The sequence below is a fragment of the Vanessa atalanta genome, chromosome 10 (genome assembly GCF_905147765.1).
Source record: "Vanessa atalanta chromosome 10, ilVanAtal1.2, whole genome shotgun sequence".
In the NCBI taxonomy this organism is placed as follows: domain Eukaryota; kingdom Metazoa; phylum Arthropoda; class Insecta; order Lepidoptera; family Nymphalidae; genus Vanessa; species Vanessa atalanta.
The window spans coordinates 6241374-6256482 of record NC_061880.1 but is presented as its reverse complement, the minus strand read 5'-3'; the positions used below and the strand labels follow the sequence as shown (position 1 = coordinate 6256482).

General features: G+C 31.4%; 1 protein-coding gene across 4 annotated transcripts in view; it reads right to left on the bottom strand.

Moving 5' to 3' along the window:
- LOC125067109 (protein TANC2) overlaps window positions 1-15109 on the bottom strand; it is a 204708-nt gene that overhangs the window by 12064 nt on the left and 177535 nt on the right. For 2 of the 4 annotated variants that reach the window (XM_047675490.1, XM_047675492.1), the window contains 2 exons: window positions 5876-6289; window positions 5085-5198 (listed from right to left, as the gene is read on the bottom strand). In XM_047675490.1, the coding sequence (XP_047531446.1) occupies window positions 5085-5198; window positions 5876-6289 (528 nt within the window). Of the gene's footprint in view, window positions 1-5084; window positions 5199-5875; window positions 6290-11337; window positions 11368-15109 lie in introns of all 4 variants that reach the window. The other 2 variants (XM_047675493.1, XM_047675491.1) reach the window with 2 other exon arrangements.

Genomic DNA, 15109 nt, shown 5'->3' with positions numbered 1-15109 from the left:
AAATTGAAATGGAAGTTTTATATCAATTATGATTTGATTAATTTTATTACGATAGAATTATGAATACTACAAAGCATTCGTGTATTGTTATTACACATAGGAAATTGAATTGAAATTAATCCTGAATATTACACCATTACTTTGCGAAGATATGTAATGCCACGCGTCTGTGTAGTAATGTACCTACTCCTGAAAAAGTCTTCGATAGTATTCTATATTTAAAAAAATGGTAACTCGTGTATGTACCTATGTGTTATTTTTGCTGAACCATTAAATGTGTGAGAAGATATTGGGATATTGACATTATTCTTGATAAATACAAAAAAATAGGTCCATGACAATAGTCACATCACATTGTATAATTCAATTGTCAGTTGAAAAAGTTATATAATATTTTGAATCAATGAACACAGAATCTAGTATAAATGGCATAAATGGAGTTCGAGTTATTAAAATAGAATTAATTAAACACATCTAGAATCATTAGGAATATGATGATATGCAGTGGATGGAGTGACTTAGAATGTTGGAATGTTTAGTTTAATATAATTTACATTAAATAAAATTTTCGTGGTTTTTTTTACACTTTTGTGAAATGTTTTTTAAATAACTATTCAGGGCCAAGTTTAGGATTTAGGTTTAGTGAATCAGGACAGATTTTAAACAATGATGAAACGTCTACGTTATCTTATCGGATTTTTCTACCGCTGACCAAAATTCAGAACTAAAGGTCATGTGTAAATTAGACAGCCTCTTATTCAATAGCGATACCATTTCAACCATAGTCGCTGTTTCGAGTTTGATGGAGTGACGGACGGGCTCTGTCAAGGCCTCACACGATGTGAGTGCCTACAGTTATTTGATACGCTTGACGGGTCTGTTATTGTTTTCAAAGGTCACAGAAAGTATTACCTATTATCTATGCTAAAATTTCATTTGACAAAGCTTTATAGGCCTGAATACTGTATTGGATTTTATGAGGTTAGGAAACTTCTAAACTACTAAAAATAATTAATTATTATTGTATTCCCCTAAAGTTGTTTTAACAAAAATGTTTTTAAGTTAAACAAAACGGTTGTTTATGTTATGTCATTATAAACATATCGTCATTTGAAACAAATTAATACTTTTGGATTCATTTTTATATCGTGATAAGTTTTATGTAGAAATTAGATTATTTAAAAAATAGTATAGTTTTAAATTATAAAATAAAAAAGGGAATATTTTATAGTTCCAACTTTTACAATTCGAAATCGCAAATAAAGCAATCCAATTCAATCAGGTTGAAATTAAAAAACAAAAACCTTTAAATGTCGTACAAAACGCTTTCATTCCATTATTCGTTCAAACAATCGTTCGTTCTGCATTGGTTATCGTTATAGCTCAGTCCTCAATAAAGATCGACAGTCCGAACAATACCTGCCCACTTAAATTTTACGGGTTACGAGGTCTTGTCTGCAGTTTGACGTGACACTTTAAGTTTCGTTAAAAGAATTGTTACACAATGAGCGTCACAAGAGCAGAGCGGAGAATTATAGCGTACAAGCGGAAGCGGGAGCGGGAGCGATCGCGTCATACGATTTATAAGATAACATCTGAATAATGGACTAGCAATTATAATATCGTCACATGGTTGACAATATACTAACATGGAATTATACTATTAAATGTTGTTATTATAAAACTTTATAAGAAATGATGTTAAAGGTGATAATGTTTGATACAACAATTGCTTTCAATGGTTATGGTATATGGGGTCTCCATATCTATTACTAAAACTAAAATCCAATATGATAATTATTGCAATGTAGAAAATCAAGACACAGCGTGATTTAAAGTACATACACTGCAATCACTTGATCGAAAGATTTAACATACGGAAATTATTTGATTATATGAGATAAATATATTATATTAAAAAATACTACAATAATAATTTGAAAACAGATTTTTTTATACGACAATCCGCTAGCTTATGTTCTTTGCCCTCATTTATAGTCCGTTTTAAATGATGCAAGTTCTACATCTCGTTTTAATGGCTGCTTTCTGACCTTCTGACTTTTCTTCCCATTGACAATTGTACCGTTATATCAAGTCGTGTGTGTTAACACTTGCAACGTTGGTTATTTTTTAATGACGTAATAAATGTCATTGTACTATTGTCTAGATTTTATACGACGCATTTTATAAAACTTTAAAAAGAAACTTACTTTTCTAATACTTCACATAATATTTAAATGAAAACATATTTAAAAAAATATTATATTGTTTTCAATGTTAAATGTTAATTGATTATTTAAGAAATAAGTTTCGATTATTTATTTCCAAAGGTGGTTGAGCTGAAATAAAACAATTTTGATACTCGTAAATTTCTTTTTGTCTAAAGTATCTCATCCTTTAATATTCATTTAATCATTTGATAGATTATTCTCGATCGAAAAGGATTTAAAAAATTATGTTTAAATTTATTATAAATCGTCTAGAATATATAATACGTCTTTCCAATTCTTATCTTCAAGAAACTGGATAGACCTGTGGCCTTTGACTTTGAAAACGAGATTAAGATTATTTACAAACATAAATTAAATAGTTATTTAACTATATCTAGTATTATTGGTATAGAGTTTATTAATGTCGTTTCCAAAGAACTCAAATTGTCTAAAATATGAGTATCTAAAAAAAAAATTGCGTCTTAATCAACTGATCCTTTTCGTGGGTGAAATAAATATTGGAAAATCTTTTAATTGGTAACTGTGACGAGAATTATATTAAAGTCAATTATCACGATATTATTTTGCATCGTCTGATTGACACTCCACGAGGGACCAATGCAGTGAGGGCGTCTTTCACCTTGTTCTATATAACCGAAACGACAAACCCACTCAGCGTGAACAATCCGTCCAACCTTCGCCCACAACAATGCTATTGACCGACAATTTGTCAGATTATGCCGGATTAAATACCTCAATCAAATTGCAAGATAGAGATATAAGTCTCAATGAGGGAAATACATTCCTCTCATTTCATTACTGAAACAAATTGGTAGGAACGCGTACATGCGTTTATATTCTTTGGTACTTGCACCATATCAACATCTTTTCCTTTTTAAGAATTATACTTCGAATAATTCTTAAATGGAATGAGTTTGAAAATAAATTTATCAATATTCATGGAAATAAATCAGCATTCTATGCTAGTTGGATACAAGCTTGATTCTGAGCCACTATGTTTTCTTTTAATTATGCCAAATAGTTTATATAAATTTCTCAATGTAGCAGCTATTTCCTTTAGCTTTACAGTTTTCTAAATCTCTTTGTTATAATACGACAGTTTGGATGTAATAAAAATTTGTTATCTAATTTTGTACATTTGTGAGCATTTATAAAATGTATGATATACTATCCAAATGTATTAAACCGTAACTGGGCAGTGTCGGTAATTAAATTAATTATGAATAATTTAATGCGGATACAGACAAATAGCTTAAATAAGATAACTTAACAAAGAGATATTTTGAGATTAGTTAAGTAGAGAAGTTTTTTTGTGGATAAGAATTCGTTATGTTTATTATTGTCATTTTGTATGCTAATCCAACTTGTTGGGGTCAACGTAATTATAAACATTTATATGGAAAAGATTTAGCAGACTCTTATGCATTTACGCCCGACGCCTGCCAGATGCTGAGCTTGGTGACTAACCTTGACAAGGACCTTGAAAATACTTTTGCTGGAAATGAATGTGCTTAAAAAATACTTAGTCAGTACTCACCACCTTCGCAGGTTGAGACTGTCTGTCGGAACTACAAGGCTATACCATATTGAGTTTAGGATATTCTTAATCAGGAGAATCATATGCCAGGTAAAACTATATATTAATATATGATGAAGCCGTCGACAAGACCTCATTTATAATAAATCCGACATGAAAATGACAACCTTACACTAAAACCCTAATCTTGATAATACCTTTAGCAGTTTAGCCATACATATTGTATGCTAAATCTGTGGTATAAAAGGAGTTAGAAAGGCGACTAAAGTTAACCATAATATCCTCGAATGGCCAGCGACGATGTTCGTAAGCGATAAACTTGTTAACTTTAAACGCAATACATGGCTACTTGTTATGTACGCATTATTCAAAATTGCTCCGAGACAGGAGCAGCCATCTTGTTTCGTCATCACGTTAAATCACATTTAAATTGCCTTTGGAATATATTTCTATTCGGTGGGTATTAAAAATACAAGTATAAAATTAAGGTTAATTTTTGTTTTCAAGATCTTATATACAAGTGATATGAGGTGTAGTTGTAATATGACTGTCGTAAGTGATTTTTAAAATATATGAGGTTCTATGAAACAACTATTATATAAAACAACTATATAAAGATGATACCAAAAACTGTAATTGTCAACCTCTGGAGGTTTAATAAATTTCCAAAAAAAATAAATCTCTCTCAAAGCGTGCCTATCTTCTCTTTATTCTTTTGTAAACATTTCAAAAGTGATAGATCACAAAAGCCTCAAATCATGCGAGGAACGAAAGGTTTTCTAGTGTTGGTAACTGACAAGCAAATGATAAAATTGTCGATTCATTTAACACAACCTATTGATGGCCAATTATATCGATATGTTAACAGTTACAATGAATAAATTAGCATTCGCAGATGGAGATGTAAGCTTGTAAATAAAAAAATAAATAAAAACACGCAAATTAAACACAGATGTAAAACCAAACAAAAAACTGGTTTCGATAAAAAAGCTGTGCATCAAATAACCGAGACGACTGGCAAATGCAAACAGGCAAAAAGATGTGCAAAAATCGAGCGGCCGTGCCCGATTGGGCTCGAAGGAATGTGGATCGAATACCGACAGAGGTATTTGTTTTGCACATAAATAATTAGAACATTGTAGAGCTCGACTTTGACGTCGTATATCTTATTTAAGAAACTTTACATTTTTAAAGTGATAAATCATGATTTAATTAATTAATTTTCTTTGATGTTAATTTATACTTTTTTGATGTTTTAGGAAATAAATTATCGATCAACATTCCTTCAATAGCATTTTACTATTATGTTGCCGTGCCTGTCAATTGGTTGAGTCCGTGAGGAACGGAGGAATGAGCGGACCACAGCGATCTTATTTTATTGAATACAAGACTTGGCCACGCCGCACTTCTGGGACCCTCCTCCGGTAATCCTGTTAAAATACCCAACAAAATAATTCTACATTTATTTGATTATTTGAACTAAAATATTGCAGTAAGCATTTTCATTACTTTATAGTAATTGTGAAGACAATAAAATAAATATGCGTTAAAGATTGTTGTTACACATTTATGAACAGAAATGTTATTCGATTGATTAAGAACAGTAGCACCCGAGCAAGTGTTGTATTGAATTTAAATTATAATTTATTGAGCATGCAGCTGTGATCAAACTGCTTTATATTTCGACGGGACCGGAATGATGTAATTAATGGAAATCGAAAATGTACCAGATAGTGTGATAATGTTCGCCGGCCCGCTGTCTGCGCGGGCAGGATTGCAAAAGTCTGATCTGTACCTAAAGTAATAAATACGCAAGGCAGACAACCGGTCCCTTGCGGAACCCCCTACGTACATCCGGCGGGGACGCGTGGGCTAGGCGCAATTGTCATTCACCATTATTTACGTCTCGAGGAATCCTCGTTTCTATGTTCATAAAAGAATCTAGTCGAAAAGTGAGAGGCTTCGTGAATGAAATTTTAGTTGGTCCAATATATTAATGGAGTAAAGTGCATTGCGTGTTTAGGGCTTACGCAACGCAATGCAATACGGAGGCCACCGTGGTCCCACAGGTATGTAAATGAAAAGATGGCGTGCGATAATAGCTTACCAGAAAGAGGCACGTGGTTTTCATGTGAATGGCGACTGCTACGTTGGCCAAAAGGACTCCGTAATGATTTGGGACTCAGAAAGAATCTTCTCCTCGTGTGCGGTGGTGTGGGACAACTTTGAGCTAAACTCGATGGTTGTTTCGGTGGTTTTGGAAGCCGTGTCGGTGACTGCCACTCCTGATCGACTTGTCGCTGTGGTGATGGTGTATACCTCTCCATGACTTGCCTCCTTCCTTGACTTTTTCTGGCACATATAGGGCAAGATTCGTTTCTGAACATGCAGGAATAGCACCGTTCATGACCGCACGTGTCAATCAACTTTCTCTTTTTACCCTTATCAAAGGGCATATTACAACTTGGACAAGTCGTGCCGCCAGTTTCGCTATCCAATAATTGTCGTAGCGCCGCTAAATCTGGAACAAAAAAAAAACATAAATAAATTATTAGTGTTATGTAGTTAAATATTATTTAAATCAGATGTTTAAGGTAAAGTCTGATGTCATTGTAGAATTTCGTATGGAAATTTATTTAAGCCTGAATATCCTTGTCGTTACCTTGTGGAGGATAATTGCACAATTCATTTTATGCGAGAATGTAGTACAAGCAATTACATATAAATGAACACGTAGAATTAAATGTAGGTGATTTAAACTTGAACAAGATTAATTATAACTTAAAGCATATGTTTTTTTAACTAAAATGTCCGTGATATCTTCAATGTATTATATGGTACTCTGACCATTACATCAGTTTTTAATTAATTCTGATTTATCGACTTGTCCGATTGCAGAGAAATTCGTAATGAACGTCTTCCCAAGATTTATATCAATTTCAAATTAAGCGATCCGTTAATCATTAGCACATAGTAATTAAATTTCAATGTCGCGAATACAAAATATGTAAGTATGTGTTCACTCTTTTTGTAAGTCTTGATTTAAACAGACAAATGACATCGTAAGATTGACGATAGTACGCGCATACGTCGAAGTCTTTAGGTCTTAATCTCTTTTTAAGTATTAGTGCCTTTATATTTGCTAATTTAAAGAAAAAAAGTTTTTATGATACAAAATATAAGAGTTAAAGTTTAACGATCGTCAACTTGATTTATTATTTTCTTGAATGGTCAATTTCTTGTAAACAATATTTTGCATCAGCTGGTTTAAGAGCCCGAGGCACGCTTTCCTTTTCTGACCTTTATGAGAACAATTTTTTGCACAAGCATTAATCTGATCTGAATAAATACGGTCGAATTTAACGCGTATAATTATTGCATTAATCAGAAAACAATGTATAATCAATCAAGTTGTAAAAATTGTATTGTATAATTTTGAAAATTAAAGTTCTTGAAGATGTTGATGATATTTACAAATAATAATCAGTTCTGATGTTCTAAGTAATCATTTGAAAAGACAATGATTTTGTGAGAATACGACTAATGATTTCCGAAGTACATCGTGTGGCTTCAAAGAGAATGTTATTCGTAGGATGTCATCCGTAAAATCGATGATTAGACTTAGAATTTCGTTGGTAATTTAAATTAAGATTTGACTATGTGAAAAGAAACCACATTTTTTTATCTCATTAATGCTTATATAGCTCCATTAATGTCCATAATTCATATCTCTTAACTTACAATAATAACAGTAATTTGGTCGTATTAAAATTTGACGGTACACAATTAACTAGAGTGCTGTTATTTAGTATTTATTAAGACATTATATTCCATACAAAGTTACTTTCTTAAAATTACAACGAATTTAGTTCATATTTATTATTTTTGAACTCTCACAATGATTAAGCATTAAGTGTTTTATTCTCCGAAATTCTATACAAAATGCCTTATTAATGTAATAGCCCATTTCTGTAATGTACTGACGATTGAAAGTCAAATCGAAGAGTTCAATAGCGTCATTCATTATATTAATATCGATTTGCTTGAATTACCTAAATTATTAAGAAAGTAAGTAAAAATAAGAAGCGTGGTTAGGGCACCTTAACTTTATAGCTTTAGAAATGAAGCAATCCACAATATTAAATTTCAGTCGACGTGATTTAGGTGTTTCGAGTTCCATTGAGATTTTTAGATATAGGTGGTAAGAAAATATAATATAAACATACTGTATATATTATTTATCATTTGTAATACATTACCATAAGTCTTAAATACATGTAAAGGCTGAAGACCTAAAAGAATGTCTTGATTCAAGTCCCTGTATGTTCTTGTATAATAATAGGATTCTCCAGGAAGATGGTACTGAGCTGTCCTTGTTATCCATGTAGTAATGAAAAGAGACAGCGAATGCCGCCTTTTGGATAGCTAACGTCTGTCTGGGTCGGCAGACGTTGACTCATTCTTCATTTCAAGGTGAAAAGATTCACTGAATTGAATCTTTGATATGAAAAGGTTCATATTTATTTGAATTTATTGTTTTTTGACGTATTCAATGTTTTGCTTTAAATGGTGCTACTATTTATTTTTGATTAAGCTTTAGATGGACCATATAAGATTTTTTTTGTCATAATGATAAATGAATAGTGTCTACTGAGTTGAGTGATTGCTGTTTGGTTTTTTTTAAATTACTTTACATTTGCATGATCATAGAGGAAAAAAGTAATAACACGTTTCTACGAGACTTAGTAATACCAGTTGATATTAATTCTATCAAATAGTAATTTTATATTTCGTTGCACAAAATTAAATTAAATTTTGAAACATTTGACTATTAAAAAATATTCTATTAAGATTTTAAATTCAGTTGCTCCATCACAACTTATAATAGTATATATAAGTAAACTCGTAAGTCATTTCTGTCTGATCATACATTTAAAAGCTATAAAAGACTCCGACATTCTTTTAGCAACCCGTAAATGTCCCACTGCTGGGATAAAGGCCTCCTCTCCCTTTGAGGAGAAGGTTTGGAGCATATTCCACCACGCTGCTCCAATGCGGGTTGGCGGAATACACATGTGGCAGAATTTCGTTGAAATTAGACACATGCAGGTTTCCTCACGATGTTTTCCTTCACCGCCGAGCACGAGATGAATTATTAACACAAATTAAGCACATGAAATTTCAGTGGTGCCTGCCTGGGTTTGAACCCGAAATCATCGGTTAAGATGCACGCGTTCTAACCACTGGGCCATCTCGGCTCTTTTTACATTCTTATTTTGGTAATATCTTTGTTCGGCGATTATTTTTAGCTTTTATTACCACAGGAGGTCACCTTAATATAGAGTCTAGACTGCGCATGAGCACAAGTGTGTCGGTAAACACAGAAACACTCTCCGTTCTCTCTGACGCTCTAATGATGAATGATCTAATATAATAGAAGCGCAATCTTGCATCGGGAAGAGACCGATACGTAAAATCGTTAGTCCTAAAACGAACGGTTTTACAAGAGAACGAGTGAATAAATCCTGTCAATTTCCAATTTTCATTCGGGCTAATTGTCAATTTTTTTACATAAAAAATCCACTAAATTTATGTTAGTAAATATACAGTTCATGAAAAACATTTTTATCTTATAAATTCGATATTATAATTTGCCAAGCGGACAGAATTGCGAGTATTAGCTAGTTACTAAACATATGGTAAGAACTTACTGCGTAAAATATGTTTGCAGGTGCAATAAATCTTGTTTTGATGTTTTATTACATACAGCTATTATAATAAATAGCCATAAAACGTTCCTAGAACATTGAAACCAATTATATTTAATTTACTTTTAGAACGTGTAAAAAATATTTTGTTTTTATGAGTTATGAGAAGCGTATTTTCATTTGCAACCCAGAGTAGCAATTGCTTTTATTGCATATATTTTTACCACTGAAAATCTATTGCAAGTGTAAATACGTACAAATATAATAACTCAATGTAACAAATATATGACGACGCGTTGATAATTTCAGAGATATAGTATTAATCATAGTTTGATTAATTTTAATGACGGTCGGGTTGATCAATTGTTTGTATCCGTTCTTATAATTATTGTAATTTTTGTGATAACAAATTGTTTATATGTAATCGAATATTTATGTTAAGAGCGGGTAGTCCCGAATGGGGTACTGTGTCATAAAACGTGCTGACATCTGATTCTTTCAACTTGTAACCGTCGCACGAGGCAGACACTTCCAAACTTATTGGCTCTCAATCTAAGATAATCAACCTAACCGTTTTATATTTTGTGTATTTGTACTGAGGAATTAAATAATAGTGTACTACTGAACAGTTTTATTTCTGATATTCCGCCATTATCACGCCCACCATGGAGGATAACAGCCAAGAACATTTTAAAGGCCCTACTGACATATATAATATTCATTTGTTTCGAGTGAGCGAGTGATGTGATGTAAAGTACACAGGAGTAATACGTAGATGGAAGTAGTCAATTATTCTGAGTGAGTACAAACCAAGAGGCTCTATTAGATAGTCAGAATTATAACAATACTCATAAAAGTTTAATACGCTGTACTTTTAATATTAAAGACATGCATTACAAGAATTATGAGGATAATAATTGAATATAATTCAACTTTCACAATATTCTAATTATTAATTTGTAGTGCAAAAACTTTACTGAAAAAGTGATTAAATAATAAATATACAAGTGAATCGAACGTATTTTTATGTTTCATTAAAGAGTACTTGGAAAAGATTGGTGGGATAAGCAACCTGAGGCTAAAATTATAAAAAATACTCAAAAACTTGGAACTATTTTTCATGGCATATAATAATAATTATTCAAAATTACTTGCAATGTTTACTTAAAGGTAATAAGCATGTATTAAGTTATTATAAAACTATTTATGTTTGTAGGTATGGATCATACATAATAATATATCTATAGGATTATTTTCTGGTTTGTCCGTCTGTTGATTAAGGCGTATGTATATGAAATGTTTCAATTTAATGATATGGGCATGTGTCGTCATTTCATCTCATTGTCCTGACTCATGGGTTAATTGGTATTTGCGTAAATGAATAGCTGTTTTAATTATATCATTAGGGATATTACTGTCAGTTAGTCATATCCTAGTGTACTACTAAATTTTTTATAACTTACAGCAGCTAGCTCATATACTTTTGAATTTATCATGATAATTTAAAATGCACTAAAAGTCTAGTAACACACCTAGATTTGAAATAAAATACGGGTTTGATTCTATGTAAACACAACGACTTATTCAATGTTTTTTTAATCTCATTTTGTCCCAATCGATATAGATCAGCAAGACAAAATCGTGATTTTTTCTTATCAAATGTCTCTCTACAGACATTAAATTTTGATATATTATACTCAAGGAATATAAATGTATTACGATCAGGAGTTAAAGTTACAAAGACGCAATATACAGCTGTTATTAGATATTAGGAAAGGCATCAAAACACCCTGTATTATTGCCACTTTAATAAACTAAGTTAGGAATCAGTTTATTAGTTATGTAGTGAATATCAACTCACAAACATGTAGTTTCTCCTACAACCCGGTACCTAGAGCAGAAGAAATATTATTCAAATTTAATTTTTGATTCAAAAATTTTTGTTTAATAATGTACTTAGAAAATAATACGATATTGATTTTATCATAAATCGTCTGTTTATTGTTTTATAATTATCATGATATACTTAATATATATATATGTATATATTTATACGTTGTTTGGTCTTGTTTATATATTGCCGTTACGGAAAAAAAAATCTGCCGAAGCGGATTTCCCGCGAAAGTTGGCGTACTTATCTATAAAATACCGAAAGTTGTCTATGGAGAGGCTGTATATCTCGAAGATGTGTATAATAATATCCACCATATGTATCTTTTATTGCTAGTAAAAGTAGTTAATGGTAGTAAAAGTATAATTTGTCCAACGTGTTTGGAAATATTTATCGATATTTGAAAAGCCCATCACAAAAAAGGCGTAGAGCACTATAAAATATTACCGCGATACGGTATTCATTAAACCACCTAATTGGGCAGTGAGATCTGTATCGCAGTGATTGGTTTATGATATTTGTTTACATATGTGTATTTGAAGACACCGGTAGCTATTAAGATTACATTGTTTTTAGAAAGATTCATAATAAATTATGACAAAAAGGGACTAAATAAGACCTCATTTGACTTTGTCGTTTGTTTTGTGCGTTAGTTTTACTCGGTGGTATGGTTTTGTACAAGTTTGTTTGGTGGGTACCATCCACTCATTAGATATTCTATCGCCAAACAGCAATACTTATTATTGTTGTGTTCCAGTTTGAAGGTTGAATAAGCCCGTGTAGCTACAGGCACAAGCATCTTAGCTCCCTAAGATTGATGGTGTATTGGCGATGTAAGGAATGGTTATTATTTACAACAGCGATGACTATAAGCGGTGGTGACCATTTACCATCAGGTGACTGTTATGCCCCTTCGCCTACCTAGACCATAAAAAAGTCACAGTATGGATTAAATAGCATTAATTTGGGAGCATTATTTATATAACTAATATAGGAGGACGAATTAGGGTTACTAATTTTTCGCGGATATATGACATAATTAATTGAAATAAAAACATATTTTTGATTGTAAACAATTTAAGAATTTGGCGCTATCACAGATATGCTAAATTGATATGTATTTGTTTATTGACAGCTCATTGATTACTTTTTGGTTACTGTGTGTTATCTTTTTCAATAGTAATAAAAGTTTATATTTACATTGTGGCTGAATATTCAATTTTGAGAAAATATTTTTTTATTGGTCTTATATTGATTAAACCTCCACGGAACAGTAACTCGAAGTTACGCAATGCAGTTGTTAAGGTCGATCTTCTTGGACTGTATACTGTCGGACTTGACTACTAAGTTAAATGCGTATGGTTCTAGTTGCTTCCGTTTGATTCAGTATGCTTTACAATTTCGAGCTGAGAAATTATTGAAATACATGGAATTAAGCATCAAGCTGATGCTTAATTATTAATTTATAGTAAATAAATTTTATAAATTTAGAATTAAAAATTTTAAAAGTACTCAAATGTTACTTAGTGGTATGTCTCATACGTTTTCCTAGGTTTTATTACGTTTTACGGTAAGCCATTTTTATAGTCCTATTCATTAAAACTTTGAGCAAAATTTCAAAATCTGTTCAGCGGAATTGTTTAAAGTACAGTCGCTAGATTTGTTCTACACATACTAAGCGAAGTTAAATAAAAGTAAATTGTAAAGTACACTACATCATACATTTCACTCCGTGTAATATTTTGAGATCTGACCTGCGACCTGCAATGGTATTTTATAGGAATACTAAATTATGAAACAACGTATTTGATATTTTGTTTTTCGTACCCACAGGCATTTAGATCTGTGATAATAAAGGCGTAATATTAAATGGGTGTGTTTAAGATCAGCGAGGTTTTGTAACAATACATAATAATATTTTCTATTTGGTATTCTGTTTATAAAAGCATTATGCAGTTAGCTCTAGTAAGTAAGTAAGTCTAGTATCAAATAAAAGTACTAAATCATGGCTAATAACTTGTTTAATATATCACATTTATATAAGAGTAGAGTCTCTATCGAAACGTAATCGGCTTTGAGGTTCTGTAAGTAAATAATATGACAGGCTGTGATGAGGAGATAAAGTGTAGAGCAAAATTTAAACCGGATATATAGATTTAAATAACGGTGTTCTACGAAACTGTCATTCATCGGTACTTTCCTACAATAACAAAACAATACTTCAGACTAATTCGAAATACAAAATTTATAATTTAAATTAAAATAAAATATATATATATATATATATATTTCGATATTATCGAATTTCGATCGCGAGCGAAAGTATCCAATCAAGATTTTCAAATTAAACACAATAATTATTCAAATAAATCAAGCGTAAATAAAATATAAATCGAATATTCCTGTAATACAAGAATAATGACAAAATCGTGTGCGGGCTGAAACGTTATATATTAAAGACACCTGCAAAGTAATCCACTCCCAATTACCCTTTCCAATCGGATGTAAGTACTTTATGAGCAGCGAGTAACATAAATATGAGGGTGAGTGGCCGATTGCAGTGCAGCGAGGTGCATTTCACACTCGACGCGATTAATTCACGCAGAAGCAATCTCGGAATCGTTACCTTGTTGTATTTATAGTTTTGATATTGGGATAAATTAAACTATATGTGTGAAGGATTTAATCTTAACTAGAACTTGTAGTTGTTTTGTTATTAATATGAAATTGCGCATTTGAATTAAATCAAAAATGTATTCCATTTTTATAACGAATTTAAATTTTTTTTTAAGTTCATATTGCCTTACTCTAAAATTCTTTACATCAAAATTGGTCGTTAAAAATTCGATCTTATTTAACTTTTTTGAAACGTAAATGTAACGTAAGATTATATATAATAGATTAGCAATACAGCTGTTTATCGAGCCAATATGATTTTATACAATTGCACTCATTTATTAAATAAAAAATATTATTTTACAGAAGTCTTGGATATCGAAATAAGTATTAAAACCTATGTGATCAAATACATTTGATAAATAAAAGTAATTGCACTAAGTTCTTATTGCGTCAGTGAATCTTCATTTCGAGTCCGTCTCAGTTTTACGATCCAAAAGTGATTGTAATAGTGATTTCATCTTATAATGTTCATTCGTTCCTTTCAAATAAGATGATTATTATTGTAAATATTTTAATTAATAATTACATATGACCTTAATTCGGCTTTTGTCTGTCGACAGGTCTTTTAAGATCGAAAGCTGAGAGAATGCGTTCATGACGTCTGTCAGTTCAGTTAGGTCATGCTAGTCATGACAATAAAAATGAATGGTTGACATAAAGGTTAAAAACAAAGTATGGAGCTTAAAACATTTCGTTCTTTTTGATTTTAAGTAAATATAAGGATTTCATTTTAAATAAATATATTTAAAATTGATTTTATTGTAACTTTACATATTTATATAGATTTTAATGATATTTTCCGTTAATGGGGCAATAAACGATAATAATATGTTTATCGTAAATTCTTCGCCACTTCATTTGCGTCGTCTATTCGATTACGGACCTCTCATTTGCACAGTCTATCAACGGTCCGATAGTACGTATTCCTTTTTGAAACACTTGAAATAAGTATTTCTCATGTTCAAAACAACACAAGTCCAGTGGCAGGAACGCACTGACTAATAAAATGTACAGCCAAGGATATTATAATCGTAAAATTTCAATAAAGCAATACTAGATCGTA